Genomic DNA, 20,566 nt, shown 5'->3' on the forward strand with positions numbered 1-20,566 from the left:
CTCAGAGTGGCAGGCACACCGCATCTGCAGCGCTCAGAAGCCAGAGGCAGGAGGATCCCTGGTTGGAAACTAGTCTAGGCTACATAGTGAGTTCAGGCCAACCTGGGTGTGTGAAATAAGAGCCTGTCTCAAACAAACAAACAAACAAACAAACAAACAAACACACAGAAGAGAGCAATTTAAAAGTTTCTGCTAGGAATCCAAAGGGGACAGTGGCAAGCCTGAACCATTCTGGCAGGTTCTCCCTCCCTCCGATACATCACGAGAAAGATGGCTCTTACAGTGAAGACAGGGGTAACTTGGTAAAAACAAACATTTACCATGTGCACCGGCCTTGCAGGACAGGCACCAGTTTTCACTGCTTTGTGTGGATTGTTCTAGACAATCATATCGCCTCCCTCTGTGGGGGGAATCCTGCTGTTCTTTCCATTTTACAGAAGGGACAACTGAGCTCCAGACAGGCTGCCACCATTGTAGCATCACACAGCAACAAAGGATCGAAAGGACAGAGCTGTTCCATCCTGGGGCACTGAGCACTTCAGAGCCACTTTGTAAGCAAGGGAAGCTAGCCAGGCAGGTTGACTGCCCCCCCCCCAGCACCCTCCCGGTGTTGTGTAAACATGGGGGTTATCTGTAACCAGGGATGCTGGGACAACCTGGGTAGAAAAAGGCTGTGGGACCTCAGAATATATGAGGCTAGGCTGTGTCTGTGACAGGGCTAAGATCCTGTCTGTAGAGCATGGTGTCTGGGCTGCTGTTTGCCTGAGGCTGGGGACATTTCTACCAGTGGGGAGGCTTAATGAAAATCAGTTATCTAGACTTCAGTTTACCAGTCTCTAAAATGGAGATGACAAGAAAAAAATCAAGTTCATGGCCCTCTGAGCCTGGCCAGGAGTTGCAGGTATGTCAGAGGCTTCTCCATTCTGTAGCCCAAGACAGCCAAGCAACAGTGAGGTCTCAAAAGCTCTGGTCAAAGGTCATACAGCAAGGAGTTTTGAACCCATGCCTGCCTCCCCTCCCTCCCCCCTCCCCCTCCCAGTGCCGATTTCTCTGTCTCTAGGGCCTGTGAAGCTATCTGGCTTGTGAAGATGTTGAAAGTGTTTTCCCTGTGGCACCATCAGGATTACATGAGCTCAGGGAACGGGAAGTTCAAGATCAAGTGCGTGTCTGTGGCTTTGGAGAGTGTGGCCCTGAGTGTCTGTGACTGCATAGACCGTGACGTGCCCACGGGTCATCTGTGACCGTATATACCACTGGTCTGTGCACAGTGTGGGGGTTGGAGATGGCCGTGAGGAAGAGGAGCCCCCACTATCAATACGCTGGTGTGCCCACATTCCTATGGACTGCTCGAGTTCACGGCCCCTCATCTCCTTGTGGTGTGGGAACAGAAGTGCTGGGTGTGAGTCTGTCTTTGAATGTGTTCCTGTGGGCTGGGTGGGATAGTGTGCAGCTGTGTGTAAGAGTAGTCAGAGGCACAACACTGTCCTTTTTATGAGAAGGAGTGTGTGTGTCTCTCTGTGTCGCTCTTTCTGTAGCTCATGCTGCAGGCCAGGCTGACCTTGAACTCCTGATCTTCCTGCCTCTGCTTCCTGAGTGTACTACCAGACCCATCCAGTGGTTATATCCTGGCTGTATCTGCCCAGATACCCAAGAGTGTGTGTGTGTGTGTGTGTGTGTGTGTGTGTGTGTGTGTGTGTGTGTACGTGTGTACAGATAAGCTGTTGTGTGTACAAATATGCTGGCCACGCTTTGGGTCTAGTGTTAGAGGGCTAGTGAGCTAGCTAGGTGTCTGTGACTTTGGTGTATGCGTGTGTGCTACTCCTGGTGAATCTGAGTCAACAACACACAATACACATACAAAATCGAAGCACCACACATTTAAAATAAAAAATCTACTTATCAAAAGCTGGCAGAACACTGGGTCAGAGGTCAGTGCCCTTGTAAGCACTTAGGTTGTGTGACCTTAGGCCCCAGCTGGGCCAATTCCCAGAAATCCTAGCAGAAAACATTCTCTGACTTTGGTCTAGAAGCAGGCTTGCATTTGTGTTGTGTTGTGTGTGTGTGTGCGCGCGCACACACACACACACACACACACACACACGCGCACACACACGCGGCAGTCCACATGCAGCCACATGCTGCTCCCGGGCTGTGCTGAGAGAGTTAATCTAGCGGGCCAGGGCGGTCTGGGCTGGGGGCCGCCCCCTGGCCCCCCTCCAGCCTGGGCTCCAGTTTCAGTTGCTCGCTGGGGAGGGCAAGAGTGGGGTGGGGCCAGGAGGGAAGCCTGCGGGGGTGGAGCGTCCAGTTCTGGGCCAGGGGGTCTAAAGTGCTCCAGGGTGCACAGCTGGACATTTGGGGGTCTCCTGTCAGCAGGGACAGCGTGAATGGGGTGAGCATCGCCCAGCCCTCCCTCCAGGCCTCCCTGCTCCCCTAGTTGGGAGGCCTATTTTGGGAACAAGAGTGGCCAGCCTGTGGCTTCTCAGGCAGGCCTGACCCAAGAGGGAGGAGAGCATGGGGACGGGTTGCACAGGGGCGGGAGAGCCGGTGACTCCTCCCTTTTTCAGTGGCTGCCGTGTGAGACCCCTGGCTGGGGTTGAGGCTTGGGTACTCATTTGTGTAGGTCTGTTTCTGTCACTGTTTGGGGCACAGAGGGCCCGGAGGAATATGTGCTTATGTCTACACCCTGTGTTCCTCCAATCAGCAGTTTGGGTAGAGGGTGTTGTCTGACTCCATTCCAGCCACACCTGTTCTTGGTTTGTGTATGCGTGTGTGTGCACCCACATATAAGTGTGTGTATGTGTGCTCATATGTGTCCCTAAACCAGACATCTAACTTCTCTCAGGCCCACTAGCATGGGCCTCTTGTCACTCACTTGCCTAATGTTGTCTTGTTATGAAAGATGTCATCCAGGGGAGGGCCAAAGGAGGGGCACTGTCCCCTTTTCTCACAGCTTTCAGGAAAGGAGATGGGGTGGCCTGTGGGGATGGGGCTCCTGGCTCAGTCTCACCCCAGCAGCGTTATACAGGACCCCCCGAGTCTTCAGGAGGGGGGGTCTGTTGCCATGGTGGCCTGTGTGCAGAGAATTCCTTCAGGGTGAAGTGGGAGATATTTATACCCAGGGTCAGGGAGAGAGCGGGCAGGCAGCCGAGGGAAAGAGAGCAGGGACCGTCAGGGTCCAGATAGACCACTGGTTGAGGTGTATAGGGGCAGGTAGGCCCTGGCGTGTCCTGCTGTCTGTTTCCACCTGTGTTCAGAGGCAGCTTGCTTCCCTTACACGGGTAGGTTTGGGGACTCTGGGACCAACAGTTGGTGGGGGTGGCCGGCAGGAGGTTGCCCGAGGGCTGTGTGTCTCCCCACCCTGCCTTGATGTTGTGTGTGCTGTGTGGCCTGTCTCCTGATCCCCATATGGAGTTGTTTCAGTGACATGATTCCTGTGAAGCTGGGGAGCCCCTGCTCCTCTGGCAACTAAGTTGAATGGCTGACACTCCTCCCTCAAGTCCTTCGGCTGTCCTTGACCTAACCCTGTGGGTCCAGGCCCTTCCTAGGAGGGGAGGCGAGCAGGGGAGAGGGCATTTCTTGACCCTGGCTGACTCCTTAGGGCAATGGCATCTCCCAGCCACATCCTGGCTCTCTGCGTGTGTCTCCTCAGCATGGCCAGTGCAGGTGAGTCCAAAGGAGATGCCCTCTGCCTCAGCCCTGTGGGTGTCAGAGGGAGGAGAAGGCCCCTGAGAAAACCAGGTGTGAGACCCCAAACTAAAGGAATCCTGTAACTGGAAATCAAGCATCACCACAGAGGCTCTGGTCATGGCTGGTGTTTGGGGGAGAGAGGAGGATACCCGAGTTACACAGAACAGGGAGTGGATAGAAGCTGGGTCTCTGGTTGACGGAAGCATGAACAACCTGTAAGGTATCAGGGTACTGGGTCACCGCAGGAGGTTGCTAGGATACAGAATAGACTGGCAGTCTGTCTGTTGTCCTGTAGCACCCAAACTCCCAGCCCAAAAAGGTCAGTAGAGCCCCCCAAAGGGTCCTGCTATGCTTCTCACTGTCACCAACCCCAAGAGATACTCAAACATTCATTTTTATTTTTATTTCTAGAAGGTCCACAGGAACCGGATCCATTCACCTATGGTGAGGAAAGCTACTATGGGGTTTGGAGAGAGAGACTGGGTGTTTCCATTCTCTCTCTCTCTCTCTCTCTCTCTCTCTCTCTCTCTCTCATTCTTCACTTTCTCCTGCCCTGCTTGTCTTAGACTCCTTTGCCTGCCTTTTGATCTCCTTGTCTCATTTGTACTGGTTTCTCAGTATCAGCGGCCCCATCCCCTACTGCCTCCACTTTTCGTGGTACCCTCCTCTCCAACCTTCCCTTTTCCGGCTACCCCCCTTCTTCCTCTCTCCCTCTCTCCCTCTTTCCTCTGCCCTGCCCTCTCCTCTCACACGTCTGTCCTTCCCTTCCCCTCCTCTCTTCCCCTTTGCCTTGCATACTCTTCCCCGTTGGTCCCCTCTTCCTCTACAGTCATTCTCCTCGGGGCTATCCACAGATTACCACACACTGAGGATTGGCGGCCTCACCATCGCTGGGATCCTCTTCATCCTGGGCATCCTTATCATCCTTAGTGAGTGTCTGCACCTGCCTTCTCAACCCCGCCTCCAGACTTCCCTCCCCAAGCCCGCTCCCGACAACGCACACAACTTGCCCTACCCACTCAGGCTCAGCCTTCAACCACATCTCTCACATCCCACCCCGACTCCAGCTTCGCCCCACACAGACCACACCCCACATTAAGCCACGCCCCTCGTCTCCCACCCCATCCATCCAGACCACGCCCCCACACCCTACCCTTCCTCCAGCCCCGCCCCACGCCCCACCCCCGCGGTCTCCCGAGTTTGGAGGAGAGCCTGGGGATGCGGGAGCACGAGGAAAGCTCAGCCTATACCCTCCCACTCCACAGGCAAGAGATGTCGGTGCAAATTCAACCAACAGCAGAGGTGAGTGCTCCCTCGGGGCCTTCCTCGCTCCTTCCGCAGTGAAGAGGAGGTTGGGGAGAGTCGGCAAGCGCACCCATCCTGCAGTCAAACACGAACCACGTATTAAGCGCTTAGCGTGTGCCAAATTCCAAGTCAAGCTCCTAGACCCAAGCGATGGTCAAGCCCTCTCTTTACTTGGCCCAGTTCCCAGCCAGTGGGGGCGCTGGGCTCCCACCAGCACGGCAGACGGAAACTCAGGCATAGTGAAGCGAAGCTGGGCAGGAGCTGCCTGTGCTGAAATGAGATCACCTCACAGGGCGGCCCAGTTTAGCTCCAGTCCCCATCCTCGCGCAGGATCCCTCTCGAAATAAACCTTTAAAGCGCAGGCAACGTAGGCATGCCTTCTGCGTGCTAAGACGATCACAGATGCCTCCATACCACCCTCTGGCATGCATGAGTGCACACCACACGCCAGGTGCCACTTCCTTCCCTGTTATCTACCCCTCACCCCACCTGGATGAGGTGGGTACCACCATCAATCCCGTTTTGCAGATGAGGAAACTGAGGCACGGGAGGTAAGGTGACTTAGGGTCATTCACTGGACCCAAGTACCATCAGGGCGGTCTCTCAAGACCAGACCCTGTAACTGTCCCTCTCCCCAACAATGTTAAGTCCCTTCCCCAACATCCCGGAGGCCTTCACCATGGCCGGCTGGGAGCACCTCATGCCTCACCCAGAAACAGCAGCAGAGGCTTCTTGATTTGGATGGACCGTGCCCATATCCAAGTCCCCGGTGCGGCTTGGGAAATAAGGCCTGCACTGGGGGCTTCTCGGAAGTGACAGATTATCCTGGTCCATCCGAATTCTTCTGCTTGTCCCTTCCCAGAACTGGGGAACCCGACGAAGAGGAGGGAACTTTCCGCAGCTCCATCCGCCGTGAGTTCGTGGACACTGCGGGGGGTTTGCGGGGCAGCTGTTTCCAAGAACCCCTCTTCCTGGGCGCGCAGCACGATGGGTTTGGCGGGGAGTTACCCCGGATTGCCAATCCCCCCTCACCCTGAACTCTGTGTCCCCCTCAGGTCTGTCCACCCGCAGGCGGTAGAACCTCCACCTGGCTCCGGAAAACTCAGCCAGGTCCTGCAGCTGATGGACTGAGCTGGGAGGGAGGGAGGCAGAGGGGCACAGTTCCAGGGTGGGAAGAGTGGCTAGGAGAGCTCGGGGTCTCTGCTTGCCATTCACTCCCTTCACCCCCACAGGACTCCCTTGACACCTGACTCCTCTCCCAACCCAGCTGCTTGCCCGTGGCCACCTCCAGTGTCCCTTGCCTCAGCCCTGCCTCTCGGACACCCCTTACTGCTAAGACCGCCAATAAAACTCGGTTTTTCCTCTTGATAGCTTTTGGTTGATCTCAGTGCCTCTCGTGCGAAAACCCCGGAGCCCCCTTGGCCCCGGCAGGGGGCGCCCCCACCCTTGGGAAAGGGGCGGGGACGTCAGCAGTGGGCGGGGGCGGGGGCGGGGGGATGGCCTGGACGGGGGAGGGCTCTCCGGGCCCCCATTGGCTACAGGCCCCCCGCCCTACCAGGGCTCCCCCACCTTACCCCCCCACATCAGTCTGTCCTGCTTCCAGCTGCTGCAGCCGCGCCTTTGCTGCCTCAGCATTCAGCAGCCCCCTGCTCCGGCTCAGCATGGCCACCCCAACACAGAGCCCCACAAAAGGTGAGCGTCGCCTAGGGAATGGGTGCTAGTATGGAGGTGGGGGGAGACTCTGGATCTAAAAGCTTAGAGGGGACAGAATGTGTTGTTAATCCCATACTGAAAGGAAGAGGAAGGGGAAATGTCTGCCCCTATCATGGGCAGAAGCCCAAGAGCACATTCCTTGCCGCCCCTTGGGGTTTCTTGGGCACCCTGTACAGGACCTATGATTAGAGAGTGACAGTCCCAAGAGAAAGGATGCTCGGACAGGTTGCTATGGCAACCGGGTGCCTGGTCCAGCACAGCGGTGGAAGCTAAAAGGAAGAGATGGGAATTTAAGGGTGGGAGCTGATGGATCCTGCCTGCAGCCAGAGAGGTTCTGGAAGACTTCAGCACCCTGAGGTGGGCCAGTTAAAGGGGTCATTATCCCATGACTGCCTAGTATAGTGTGGTTATTTCCTGAACTCCCTGACAGGCAAATGCTATAAGACCAGAGGAACTGTTGAAGGGGGAAGAGGGTGGTAGTGGTGTGGCAAGAGATGAGCTAAGAAAGCTTGAAAGAGATAGAGACCAAGAAAAACAGGACAGCCAGAGGCACAAAAACCCAGGTGACAGTCTCAGAGATGCAGAGTTGGGAGGAGACAGAGAGATAGAGAGACAGACAGAAAGGAAGAGAGGCCAATTTTCAGACGTAGAGACACTGAGGAATATAGACAAGTATGGAGGGAGGGGGAACGGGTGGGGCTGCTGCACTGCAGTGAACGCGCGCAGGGTGGGAAAGGAATGTCAGGGAACCCCCCCTTCCCAGCCCACATGTACTTTGGCTTCATCTTGGAGACACACTTGTCTCCCCACATTCAGTCGCACTGAATTTGCTCTTAGCACCCATTAACCCAGATCTGCGTGCACCGGCTTAAACATTCTCCGGCTCCAGTGGCTTCCTGATCTCTCCCTGCAGAGGAGCTAGTGTTAGGATGCCTGAACCCGACTGGGGGTAAGGCAGAGTATCCGGGAGCTAATAGCGGTAGAGGGAACCCCAATTCCACTCTCATGGCACCTTCCCTAACCTCTTTCCCAGCAGGCAGAGGGTGGGTGGGAGGTTGGCTGCTGTGCAGAGCCCCAGCTGCAGAATTCCGGGCAGGGCGGGGGTGAGGGGCTGCAGAGGCTGGGAGCCACCCCAGGGAGAGGTGGGCAGGATTGAGCCAGCAGGTCTGGCGGGAGCCCAGGTTTCCTTTTTCGCAGAGGTGGTGGTTAGCAGGATCGATGGCAGCAGACGGATAGAGGTGGGAGGGCAGATGCCTCGCCAATCCCCTTCTCCCTATCACAGCCTGATAGGGGACCGCAGGACTTGGGAAACCCCGGGGGAGGAAAAGCTCCGGTGCATTTTTCGCAGGCAGCTTACGGAAACAAATTAATGAATTGTTGAGGGAGGGAAGGGAGATGCGGTTCTTGCCAGAGAACAAGAGGGAGAATCAGAGATGTGCAGAACGGGCGGCGATATGGACACACCTGAGTCTAGGTCCCTATTTTTGGGAGCAAAGACACTCAGCTTGGCCAGAAGCCAGGTCTTCAGGGGTAAAGGGCGGAGGTAAGATTGACCCAGCCACCAGACCTCACACAGAACCCCACCCAGACAAAAGTGCCAGGACCCCAATCACCTCGCAAGATGCCCTGGTTACCATAGCAACCACCTTTTTCTTGATCTCTCCCTGGCAACTGGCCAAGAGTAGTGAACATCGCTTCTCCTGCCTCTTGGCTCCACCCTTAACCCAACCACACCCTGAAGACTGGAACTGCTGTGGTCAGGGACCCGCAGGGGATCTTTGGAGGAGCCCAGGAAGATGTTGGGATAGGCAGGCACCTGGAGAAGGGATGTATGGGAAACCAGGAGATGGAAAGATCCTCAGCCTTTGATGCAATCACCTGCAGGCTCGGAGGTCCTCTCAGCACTCATTTACTCATACATTAATTCCAGAAAACTTCTCGAAACCAGACTGAACTGCAGAGACCGACTGCCCAATCTGTGCTGAAGCTAAAATGCAGCCCAGTGGTCCCAGCTGTATGCATCTGACTTTCGCCCTATTAGAACGTTCCTTCTATTGCTGTTTATTTAAGATTTTTTTCCTTCAAAGAATTAACTTCTTAAAAAACAATCGTCAGTGGGCTTTATTTCTTTTTGTCACCACCACAAATGGAAAATTTGTACTATTTGTTTTTTCTATTGCCCTGAAAGATAGGAGGCAGGTGTGGTGGTGCATGCTGAACATCTCAGCATCCTGAAGGTAGAAGCAGGAGGAATATGAGCTTAGGACTATCCTGGACTACATAGTGAGATCCTGTCCAAAAAAGGCAAAACTAAACCACATTTACCAAACAACAATTCAGTTTGCTAAATTCAAATGCTAAAGATAAGATACGTAGGCACCAAGCCAGGACTTCTTTAGAGGGGGAACAGAGACCTGGGAAGGATACACCAGATAAACCAGCTCTATCGGTCAGTTTTAGGCTCCAGGTAGTACTGGTAACACATAGTACCAAAAGTCTCAGTGGAGGAAGGCCACTAGGAAGCATTGCTAACTTGTGGACGTGTAGACTGAGGCAGGAGGTCTCCACACCCCAGAGTCAACTAAAGCACTCATCATCTTGAGTATTCATTGGTCGGCTTTAAAGACACAGCCCTTCCCAGTTCCAGGAGAACCCAGAAAGGGGGAGAGAAATACCAGTGTCATCGCCGCCCCCTTTCACAAGCTGCAGAATTTGCTGGAGACAGGGCAGAGTGTGGTGAAAGTTGCAGGGAGAAGCTGACAGCTATAGGGTGGACATCTTTTAATTTAAGCTTTACAGACAGGGTTTCACGATGTGGCCTCAGCTTGTCTGGAACTCACTATGTAGACCAGGCTGGCCTTAGACTTTCAGAGATCCACCTTCCTCTGCCTCCTGAGCATTGGGATTAAAGATGTATGCTACCATGACTGTTCAGGGTAGACATCTTACACTGGAAGGATGTCTGAGCTCCCTCTCTACGTGGCAGGGTCTCCTTGTAGCCCAGGCTGCCTTTGATGTCTCTATCCTGTCTCATTCTTCCAAGTGCTGGGGTATGGGTGTGGACCACCATGCCCTCCTCTCCAAGCCTGCTGGAAGGGGTTTAGGGCAAATGCAAGAGACTGAAAAAGGCACACACATGCACAACACACATGCACACACATGTGTGTGCACTATCTGAGGTTGGAGGAACCCAACCTCCAAGACCTAAGGGCCTTCTGTTTCATGTGGTGGAAAAGATCCATTTATGGAAGAGCACAAAGTTACCACAAGATTGATCTCAACTCCCCAAACTGCTGGTATCTTAGGTGACAGATATGTCAGCACTGGTTGCCCATATGGGCTTTGGTGACAGCCTAAGCCAATGGGAGAGCCCTGAAGGGAGCAGCCTCACAACCTCAGGGACCCTGGGATGACTGGGAGGGTTGAGGGAGTCCTCAAGGAAAGCCAATGCATCCATCTGGTGGTCCTCTTGTGGGACTGGACTCTGATGGGTCCAGCGGGTGCAAGTGTGCATGCATGTGTATGCATGCATGTGTGCATGTGTGACTGTTCGTGAGTGCAAGTGTGTGCATATGTATGTGCGTATGTATGTGTGTGAATGTGCGTGTGTGCATATGTATGTGTGTGCATATGTATGTGTGTGCATATGTATGTGTGTGCATGTATGCATATGTATGTGTGTGTATGTATGCATGTATGTGCACATGCGTGTGTGTTTCACAGAATAAGTGAGGGGTCTAGGACCAGACTGTGATGCACAGCTGGGCAGGTGGTACACTGTACAGGGTGTGGCACTGACAGAGTGACTGGGTCTGGAGAGCATCCATGTGTCTACTGAGAGGCGGTATCATCCACAATCGAGAGGCTTTCTACTCCAAGTCCCGTAAAGAAACAGCTTGCCCATCTTAGTCCTCAAAGATGTCCAGCAAGCCAGCACTGAAACATGTCTCCCCCTGTTCTCTGTCTTCTTCCCCACAGTTCCTGAAGAACCAGATCCATTTTACTATGGTGAGTGTTGGATCTTGTGCTGGGAAGCTTCAGCAGGGACTGCAGGACATGGATCATCAGCTGTGTGGTCATGTGGCTATGGCTCACTGAAGGGGTCTGTGGAGGGCAGAGCCAGGTTGAGGAAGGGAGGTGGTCTTCTACCCGTCCAGCCCCCGATGGGGACTGTGAGCCTTGTAAAGCCTGTTTTCTCTTGGGTTCGGGGCAGAGATTAACTGGGGTCAGCAAGCACCCACCTGCCTGTTTGTAGACTAGGAAAAGACCTGGAAAGGGCAAAGGAATCCTTGTATCAGTGCTAGATGAACTTCATCAGTTGAAGGAGGCTGCTGCCTGCCTCAATAGCAAACAATACTCAGCGCCTCCCTGGATTATGGGCTCCTGAGCTGAAATAAGCAGAGGGGCCACTTGTGAAGAGCTCTGAGGTTTGAGTCTTAATTTATCCTTTTCTAGCTGTGTGGACGAGGGCAAGCAACTTTTCCTCTCTGGACCCTCCTATAAATAAGGTGCAGTATGGTTCCCACTTATGAGGACCATGGGAAGAGTTACCATAAAGACACCTTTCTCTCATCCCTAAGACTCTGAAGTCCTGGCTCTGGCAGATCAGAGATCTAGCCTGAATTCCCCTCATTTTGTCTCCTGATCCCCTCCATCTTTACTCATGAATACAGACTCCCTCGTAGGCCAAGGTCCTTACTAGTAACCTCAGGGCCTTTGGACTTACTGTTTCTTCTGCCAGTAACATGACCCCTCCCCCTCCCCCACACAGTGAGCTAAGGCTCCTCTCCTTGCTGGCCTCGGATCAGATATTGACTGCTCCCTAGGAGGCTGTCCCGAGTCCCCAGCAGGAGCAGCCACGCCACACCCTGCCGTGACTTGGGGATTTGTGTGTGGCTTTGTGTCTGTTAGCATTTTTTGTTGGTTGCTGAATGCTTGATCACAGCATCGGAGCCAGCTGCTGAAGGGTAGATGCAGGGGGTACATGGCAGGTGCTCCCCCATCCCCTCCCTGAGAAGCCTGTGTGCGCTGGGTGGGTGCTAGGGCCCTTACCTGGCTCTGGAGACACCATGGGGCCCTGGCAGCCTCCTGCTCACCTACTTACCAGACATGTATAACAGACAAGAACAATTCTTCCCAGCATTCAGGAGGCTGAGGTAGAGAGATTGTGAGTTTGAGATCAGTCTGCACTATGCAGTGAGACCCAGTCTCCAAGGAATAAATTCTTTTTTTTGGGGGGGGGGGGTTTCGAGACAGGGTTTCTCTGTGGTTTTGGAGCCTGTCCTGGGACTAGCTCTTGTAGACCAGGCTGGTCTCGAACTCACAGAAATCCGCCTGCCTCTGCCTCCCAAGTGCTGGGATTAAAGGCGTGCGCCACCACCACCCGGCAAGGAATAAATTCTTATGAAAGAAATTCAAAGAGGGAGTGGGGTTAAAGAGAGCTGGGACCTCATGAGACCATGAGGCTTTTAAATGGGACATTTCAACTAAACCCACAGGTTGGTGAGGAAGTCAAGTGCATGAAGCCTTCAGATAGAGGAAGCAAGGTGGTGCAAAGGTCCTGAGGCAGGATGGCATGCTCTAGGATTAGGGGGTTTATACAGCTAAGCAGAGGACTGATGAGAAGATGGGGGCGGTGAATCCTGAGTAGAATCAGGGCTAGGTCATCCACATCAGTGCTAGATGAACTGTGTTAGTCAGGCGAGGCTGCTGCCTGCCTCAGTAACAAATAGTACTCAACATCTCCATGGGTTAGGACCAGAACTATGAGCTCATGCCCTGAAATAATCAGAGAAGCATCTTGGGAAGAGTCGTAAGACAACTCTGAGGTTTGAATCTTGCCTTACATTGGTTTTTGATTGGAAAACTGAGGGGGGGGGGCATTTGGGAGGCCTCTGCAGGCCCCTGGTCTGACTGGGAGTAATAAGGTTCTTGTTGCTGCGGGAGGGAGAGTGGAGGCAGGGAAGCAAGACCATAGAGATGTCTGCTGGGATAGTCTAGTTCCTGACCATGGAGGACAGGACGAAGATGAGGACCCGAGAAGGGGCAGCTGATGGAGCTGAGTATCTAGTGTGGGAATCCCGAAGGGCAGCATTGGGAAAGAGGGTAGAGGGTAGAGAGACACAAAGGTCTTAGGCTGGCTCAGGCAATTTGGGTCCTCCCCCAGTCCCTGGTGGAGTTGGTGGGCTCAGCGGGCAGCTTTCCTGTCCTGTTGGGCCACTGACCTGAGCCTCAGGCTGGGCTGAGAGCTGCCGTGCCCTGAGGTACCCCTGTCTCCCTTAGACTATGCCACCGTGCAGACTGTGGGGATGACCCTGGCCACTATCATGTTCGTGCTGGGGATCATCATCATCCTCAGTAAGTGCTCCCCACTTGTGGGGTGTGTCCCCACCTTAGAGGCTCTCCTGCCCACCCCGACCCTATCCCCACGTGCAAAGGTTCCTCTCTTCAATCTTTGAGGGTTCCCTGCTGGGCCCCACCCTCCCCATCCTTACCTGTGAAGGTCCCCTGCTTGCCCTGCCCTGTCTCTTCCTACCTTACCCGCATTGTTCCCTGCTATTTCTTTCCTAACAGGCAAGAAGGTGAAGTGCAGGAAGGCCGACTCCAGGTCTGAGAGGTGGGGCAGCCTGGGGAACTGGGATGGACACCCCTAACATAGGGCCCAGGGAGCCTAGCCACCCTCCTAAACTTCCTTCTCCTCTCTCTCTCCACAGCCCAACGTGCAAATCCTGTAAGTCGGAACTGCCCTCCTCAGGTGAGCATGGCTTTGGAGGGCACTAACAGGATCCTTAGAAGGCTACCTGGGAGGACCAGAGCCAAGCGCCCCACCAGGCCGCAGCTGATTCTAGGTTCTTTCGGGGGGGGGGACAAAGCTGCAGAGGGGGGATTCCAGCAGTATCTCAAGGAGGTCCCAAGGAAATGCAAAAGTCAGAAAGCTTGGTGGGTGGGGTATAGCTAGGGAAGTCTGCAAGGATGGAAGCATCCAGCTAGTGCCTGGGAAAGCCACACAGGCACCTCTACCTTTCCAGTGAGCCCGTGGGAAGAGGAAGGGCACGAGAGAGAGGAGAGGGAAGGAAGAGAGACTGGGCTTCTGAGTAAAGGCAATCAGAAGAAGCATAGGATACAGATTTAGCCTGGCAGTGGTGCCACAGGCCTTTAATCCCAGCCCTCAGGAAGCAGAGGCAGGTGGATCTCTGTGAGTTCAAGGCCAGCCTGGTGTACGAAGTGATTTCCAGGACAGGCTCCAAAGCTACATTGAGAAACCCTGTCTCAAAAAAACAAAAGAAAAAAAAAAAAAGAAATACAGATTTAAAGATGGAGGAAAAGCAAGAATGGTGGTATATACCTTTAATCCTAGTGCCTGGGTGGGGAGCAAGGAGGGTGCATCTCTGTGAATCCCAGGCCAGCCAGGGCTGCGGAGTGAGACCCTGCCTCGTAAAAACAAAACAAACAACAGCGACACCAAAATGACAACAACACAAAAGATGAGGTTTAGAAGGGCATGCTGCTGGGAATGCTGGCCTCCATGCGTGAGGCCCTGGGTCTAATGCCAAGCACTGCCTCAACTGGGCGCAGCGCCTGTTCAAGAGACTCAGGAAGAGTTTGAGGCCATTCCCGGTAATAGAGAAGGCTAGAGGGCAGCCTGGGCTACACGAGACTGTGTCTCAAAAACAAGAAAAAGCAAAAAAGATTCCAACTGGAAGGAAGTGAGGGAAGAGGAAGCCGGTGTGGAGGAGAGGAGAGGAGGACATGGAGAGTCAGTGCAGGGGACAGGAAGATGATAAAGATGGGCTGGAAGGTGATGGGGGTGACTGCGGAGGGGGGAGGGGAAGGGAGGCTGCAGACAGTGAGCAGTTCAGAGGGAGGCTTTGGGGTGTTTGTTAGCAGAATTACCTCCTTTCTAAGGACTTTAGAGGAGTAACAAAATATCAGAGGCAGGACTCTCCACCTCTTACAGTGTCTACTTAGCCCTGGCTATCCAAGAACTCACTGTGTAGCCCAGGCCAACCTCAAACTTACAGCAGTCCTCCTGCCTCAGCCTCCCAAGTGCTGGGGTTGCAGGTGTGAGCCACTAGGCCAACTTCCCATCATCTCCAGACAAAGGGCGGTGGTCTGAGGAGTTAGGTTACTCGGGGGAGGCTGGGGGAGAAATTAGATCTTGTTTCATGTCTTCCTAATGAGAGTAAGAAACATCAGCCGTGTCTCTGTGGTGCTGGGGCAGGAGTTTGGCCCAGCCTTAGCTGAGGCAGGAGAACAAAGATGACCTGTCCTGGAAGGGAAGTGGAGGCCTGGAGGATGCCTGCTGGATGTTCGGGTTCTCTAGAGCCTGTGTATAAAAAGGAGCTTGTGGGTGTAGTGTGAGGTGGGGCCTCTTTCTGCCAAGGAGATTTTAAGCCCCCAGGAATACCCAGCTCAGCCGTAGGTGTCAATCACAGCTAGGTTCCCTTACTCTGTGACCCGGGATGGAGCAGACAGCAGCAATGAAGATGTCCCCATAGTGACGAGATATCAGGGAATGGGAAGATATGTGGGTTCCCCAAGCCTAGCCAGAGAAGAGACCGTCCCTAGACTCTGGTTCTTTCCCTCACTTGGGTCACTAACGTGGATTCTCTTCTGTTCCCAGCACCTGGAGGTGGTGGCGTGTAGGACCTTCTGCAGATCTCCACTGCTGTCCCTGGCCGGAGCGCAGGAGCCCGAGAACCGGGTGAAGGCGGTGGGGACCCAGCCTGGCGCCGGGGAGTATGCCCCCAATGAGCCGCCACACCCACCCCAAGGCAGGAGCCACTGCACCCCGCTGTCCTTCCCCAGGCCTTGGCAACGACGATCCCCCAAAGAGCCCATTTGCTCCCCAGACCCAGAGACTCAGGCCTCCAGCTCCTGGGATCCAGGAGTCTGTCCCCAGTTCCCTGGGATCCTCATTTCCCTTCCTCCTGCATTTCCTGGTCTTCTCCAGGACCTTCCCGGCTGTCCCCTCAGGGTCCACGTGTTAAGCTTAATAAATGTGCATTCGTTTTCCCCCGTTCTGTCTGTGTGCTGTCATCTGTGGGCACCCAAGGACTGGGTGGGAGGCTGAGGTGGTTGTGCTGTTTCTTCCTTCCTCCTCTTCTTTTCCTCCTTCTTCTCCTCAAGAGCCTCCTCGTCTCGCCACATCCTTTCCTCCAGACCTTCCCAAGGGGCCTTCCCTTCTCTTCACCCTTGTTCCCATCTGTGTCCCCCAGACCCTCCAGTGGAGGCCACCGCCCTCAGTCCCCCATCACCCTCCACCGCTCCTGCTCCCACCCCTGCCTGTGGAGCCTGGAAGCCAGAGAGGAAATGACTGAGCTGCTCTGGTCCCCGCCCGCTCTTGCCCGCGCCCCTGGCCACACCCTCCGCCCCGAGGCAGCTCCCACGCGGGACTCTCATACTCCAGGCTAGAGACCCTGGGCTCCGACGTAAGTCCCTTCTTTGCTCTACCCTGTTGCTGAGGGCCACTCATGCAGGTGGGAAACAGCTTAGGGGTCGTGGGGGGGGGCCTCGATGCCTCTTTGCCTCGCATTCACCCTGGTTCCTCTGTGGGCACACCTCCTGCCTCAGTCTCCCCAGAGCGGAGTCTTGGTCCCGGGTAGACCGGTCCCTCAGAGATATTCTCAGCATGGGTGCGGTAGCTCCTGCAAGGCAGCATGACACCAGCTCACTTTTTCCTCTGAGTGCAGCCTTGCATTAGTCACCCTTCCTCTTCCCCTCCGGGCCCCACTGCTCTGGGCTCCGGTCCCCGAGGGAACAGACACAGCGAGGCCCCTGGCTTCCTTTGCCAGGGAACCACCGGCGAGGAGGCTGAGCTCCAGCTGCAGGAGCAGGGAGCGGCTTCTCGGCCTCAGGGTGTCAGGAGACCAGGCTCAGCGGACGCTTCTGGTTTTCTTTGGGGATCAGCTTTTGGAAGAAGGGGATGGTGGCTTGGGGCTCTAGCAAGCATCCCTTCCCAGAGGCAGGTACCAGAGGGTCCTTGAGGCCGGGGGTGAGGGGGAGCCGGACTGCTCCACGGAGGGGTTGAGGCTGCCGAGGGACCATGCCTCACTCTCCTTCGCCTCCACTCACCCACAGATGTCACCGTCCAGTTGTTTGTGTCTGCTCACCTTTGTCGCCCTGATTCTGCCCAGCAGAGGTAAGACGGCCCCCACCCCCAACCTCAGTGGGCAGCTAGGTACGGGTAACTGAAGCTAAATGCTCAGTTCCATCTTCTCATGCCCCTGGCCCGCAGTGAGCTGGCACCAGGAAGTGGGGGTGGTGAGGCGGGTTGAACCCTCTTCAGACACTTCACACCTCTGGTGCCTGTTTCCAGAGAGTCTGGCTGGAGCCTGCCTTGCTGAGCGCCCTCCCTTTCACCTCTGAGAAGGACTTGTTGAGTTTGACTTGGCTGACAGATTGGTGTCAGTTTTCTCCTCGGCAGCCAGGAAACCCCAGGCTCCCAGGAAAGCAGAACTGTCGGGGTTTTCTGAGACAACAGTCAGGCAAAGGGGTCCAGGTGGGGCTACTGGACAGAGTAGGAGACCCTGAGCCTCACCTGGAAAGCTCTTGTCAGAAGGGTCAGGCCAGGTGGCACTTGCCAATGTGTCTGACGCCTTAGCTCACTTATGCTTAGTTAGGTCCATTCTACATGGCGACATGATCATTGTATGGCTGGGAAGCTGACGCTCAGTGAGCAAGTGTGGGGATATGGGAAGAGGCAGGAGCTGCCTGAGACACACTGGCAGGCTGGGTTGCGGTGAAGTCAATGAGAAGAGGTGGTGGGCCTGGAAGCAGGAGAATTTGGGGACCAGGTGAACATTTTGGCTTTCCCTAGAGTGAGGTGCAGCTGACCTGGGCTCTGAGCCTTCAGGATCTGTCCTGATTTGGGTGTCCTCACAGGTTCCTTCTGGCTACCGGAGGTCAGAGAGAGGCTTCTGGGCACCCCGGTGGGAGGTGACAGGATCTAGGTGAGGAGCTGCCTACAGGGCAGGGGCCACAGTCAGTTACTATTTCACACTTTTCAGATGAGGCACAGGGGCTGGGGTGGGGGGGCTTCAGTGGTTCAGGACACACAGCAAGGAGGAGGTGGCTGGGAGCAGAATCTGAAGCCATGGATGGCCCTGGCTGGCTCTACCACTGGGCCTCTCCACGAGGCTATCCTGCACGGATGTGCAAAGGCCAGGCTTAATGCATTCTTAGGATCATGGAGTCACCCAGCAAGGCTGGTTCCCCTGGGAGTCAGGACCTTCAGAACTACCAGGAGACTTCAGAAGGTCAGGCACGGTGGTCCAGAGGGGAGTATGAGGCCCCTTCTGACGGTTCAGCCTTGGTTCCTCAGGACAGACGCCAGCAAAGGAAACACCAGGTTCTGGAATGGACCAGACTTCCGCGAATACTCCAGTCCCAGGTAAGGAAAGTGATACAGGTCTGTAAAATTCTCACTGCGGGTAACAACGCCACTGCACTCGGACCAAACAGGGAAATTTACAGTCATGTAACTGAAAAAGATTTAAAAAAAAAAAAGTCAGGGATTGAGCTTCAGGCATGGCCTGAAGTAGCTTAAATGCTACGGTCAGGGACCTAACAACCAATTCTTGCTTCTGGGTCCTCTGTTTTGGGTCCATCCTTAGTCAGCTTCTCATCTAGAAGAATCTAAAGCCGGCAGGGGGCAGGGGGGCATTTATATCCCAGGAAGAGGATGCTCCCAGGACGGCCCACCTCCTGAGTGCCCAGCCCGAGGGCTCTTACTAGAGCAGCTGATACTGGTTGGTGGTCAGGGAGGTTTGGGAAACTGGAGTCAAACCCTCTTTTCTGGGAAGGGTTTCTGAGTCTCGCTCACAGACTGGAGGCAGGGGAGACCTGGGCATCGTGTTCGAGTGCTTATCAAAGGCCCTCAATTCTTCTCATCACCTCACAATGGAGCTGAAGGCAGTCCAGGGAAAGGCTCGCCTCACAGACATAAGGACCCAAGTTCAATCCCCAGAACGCACTTGAAAGGCCAGGCCTAATGGCTACAAATCCCAAGGTGGACAGGTAGGGGCAGATAGATCCCTAAGGCTTCCCAGCCTAGCTTACCTGCTGAGTTCCGAGCCAATGAGAGAGCCTGTCTTAAAGAAGGTGGGTGGCTCTCATGGAAAGACGGTGGAGATTGCCTCTGCCCCCCCCCCCCTGCACGCATACACGCATTGAAAAAAAAAAAGATGGAGTTGCTATGGAAACATTCCAGTCTCCACCTGAGGAAACTCTCTGCTGCTCCCTTCCCACTTCTCTCTCTGACCCTGTTTTTACCTCAGTTCCAGATGAAACCAACCCAGAAGTCCAGCCTACCCCTCCCATTCCGATCGGGGACACTGATGGTGAGTGAGGTGGGAGGGGCCACGATGCACCCCTCCTCTGACATCTGAAGTTTCCTTGCTCACCAGCCACCACAGCTCTGGACCCTTGCCAGCTCCACTCCATGTTTATCTTGTCCTGAAACCACTACCTTGTAGCCCAGGGAGGCCCTGAACTCAGGGCAATCCTCCTTCCTCAGCCTCTGGAGTGCTGGCATGACAAGCTCCCTGTGCCTATTTGGCATCTGATTCCATTGATTTAAAAACAAAATATATATTTTTTTTAAAAATTGACCCATTTTCAAAGTTGAACACTCCCTCTTTACAGACACTTCCAGTGCCTGCTCTGCCGTGGCTTCCTCTCAGCTCTGTATCTCCCTAAAAGTTGGTTTTCAAGTAATTATTGTACTTTTTCTTGGAGTATAACATAATTTGGAGTGTTCTTTATCATTTCTTCAGTTAACAATTAATGATGTTGGAGACATGGCTCATTGGTAGAGCCCCTGCCTAGAATCCCAGAGTGAGGGGCTAGGGGTATGGCTCAGTGGTAGAGCCCCTGCCTAGAATCCCCCAGTGAGGGGCTGGGGTGTGGCTCAGTGGTAGAGCACCTGCCTAGAATCCCCCAGTGAGGGGCTGGGGTGTGGCTCAGTGGTAGAGCCCCTTCCTAGAATCCCCCAGTGAGGGGCTGGGGTGTGGCTCAGTGGTAGAGCCCCTTCCTAGAATCCCCCAGTGAGGGGCTAGGGGTGTGGCTCAGTGGTAGAGCCCCTGCCTAGAATCCCCCAGTGAGGGGCGGTGTGATAGCATGCCAGTCATGTATGAGGCTCTGAGTTCAATCCTTAGTATCCCCCCCCAAATTAAGTATAAATTGTTTTATGCCAGCACACAGAAAGTTGCAGCAAGAGGACAAAAACTTTAAGTCAGCCTGGGCTACAATGGTTTTGTTTTTAAAGAAGAGTTGTCCTGGTAGTAATATGGACACACATTTCACTATCCTGCAGTGGTCAAAGGGTCCCCACCCCATCAAAATAAAGGAACACCTGGTATTTTAGACTGTGTGTACTACAATGTGGAGGGAGCCCTGCTTGGCGGTTCTGTGGCCATCTCATCCCCTCACTTCTGTCCCTCCCATCCTTATCTTCTCACTGGAGTAGAAACCACACAAAGCCAGACAGCGGCCAAAACCGAGATCCAGCAACCAACAGGAATGGACACCATGAATCTGGCGACAAAGCCAGGGACACACATGAGCAGAGAGAAAGGTAGAGCCTTGGCTGACAGCAGCAGCCTCTAGGTTTTGTTTAATTTCCTCCGTTCTGGGTCAGCATTCCCCCGAGTGCCTTTCTTAAAGTACCTGCCTGGGAAATTGCTAATAAGCTCTGTGGGGGGGGGTGAGTTCATGCATGTGTGTGAGTGTGTCTGTGCATGAGTGTGTGCATGTGTGTGTGAGGGGGTGAGTGCATGCATGTGTTTGAGTGTGTCTGTGCATGTGTGTGCATGAGTGTGTGCCTGTATGTGTGAGAGGGGGGGTGAGTCCATGTGTGTGT

General features: G+C 54.4%; 4 protein-coding genes across 7 annotated transcripts in view; 3 read left to right on the forward strand and 1 right to left on the reverse strand.

Moving 5' to 3' along the window:
• LOC113457658 (zinc finger protein 420-like) overlaps positions 1-20,566 on the reverse strand; it is a 1,205,902-nt gene that overhangs the window by 174,116 nt on the left and 1,011,220 nt on the right. The window lies entirely within an intron of this gene.
• Positions 2,306-6,358, forward strand: Fxyd1 (FXYD domain containing ion transport regulator 1). Of its 2 annotated transcripts, none has more exons than XM_005361202.2 (8): positions 2,306-2,389; positions 3,599-3,663; positions 4,099-4,131; positions 4,542-4,616; positions 4,953-4,989; positions 5,855-5,904; positions 6,048-6,102; positions 6,225-6,358. In XM_005361202.2, exons 1-7 carry the CDS (start codon positions 2,385-2,387, stop codon positions 6,068-6,070), a joined length of 288 nt encoding a protein of 95 aa, XP_005361259.1. In that variant the 5' UTR covers positions 2,306-2,384; the 3' UTR covers positions 6,071-6,102; positions 6,225-6,358. The 2 variants fall into 2 exon arrangements, with proteins under 2 accessions (XP_005361259.1, XP_005361260.1); XM_005361203.3 differs by lacking the exon at positions 2,306-2,389 and adding an exon at positions 3,133-3,278.
• Positions 6,474-15,728, forward strand: Fxyd7 (FXYD domain containing ion transport regulator 7). Of its 3 annotated transcripts, none has more exons than XM_005361204.3 (6): positions 6,474-6,684; positions 10,684-10,713; positions 12,988-13,062; positions 13,279-13,321; positions 13,419-13,459; positions 15,329-15,728. In XM_005361204.3, the coding sequence occupies exons 1-6, from the start codon at positions 6,489-6,491 to the stop codon at positions 15,349-15,351; spliced, it is 408 nt and encodes a 135-aa protein (XP_005361261.2). In that variant the 5' UTR covers positions 6,474-6,488; the 3' UTR covers positions 15,352-15,728. The 3 variants fall into 3 exon arrangements, with proteins under 3 accessions (XP_005361261.2, XP_026642100.1, XP_026642101.1); XM_026786299.1 differs by having other exon boundaries at positions 13,279-13,312; XM_026786300.1 differs by lacking the exon at positions 12,988-13,062.
• Fxyd5 (FXYD domain containing ion transport regulator 5) overlaps positions 15,823-20,566 on the forward strand; it is a 10,533-nt gene continuing 5,789 nt past the window's right edge. The window contains exons 1-5 of the mRNA XM_026786298.1: positions 15,823-16,136; positions 16,786-16,846; positions 18,029-18,097; positions 18,984-19,046; positions 20,174-20,281. Coding sequence (XP_026642099.1) covers positions 16,786-16,846; positions 18,029-18,097; positions 18,984-19,046; positions 20,174-20,281 — 301 coding nt within the window. The 5' untranslated portion in view covers positions 15,823-16,136. The remainder of the gene's footprint in view (positions 16,137-16,785; positions 16,847-18,028; positions 18,098-18,983; positions 19,047-20,173; positions 20,282-20,566) is intronic.

The sequence above is a fragment of the Microtus ochrogaster genome, linkage group LG4 (genome assembly GCF_000317375.1).
Source record: "Microtus ochrogaster isolate Prairie Vole_2 linkage group LG4, MicOch1.0, whole genome shotgun sequence".
NCBI lineage: Eukaryota > Metazoa > Chordata > Mammalia > Rodentia > Cricetidae > Microtus > Microtus ochrogaster.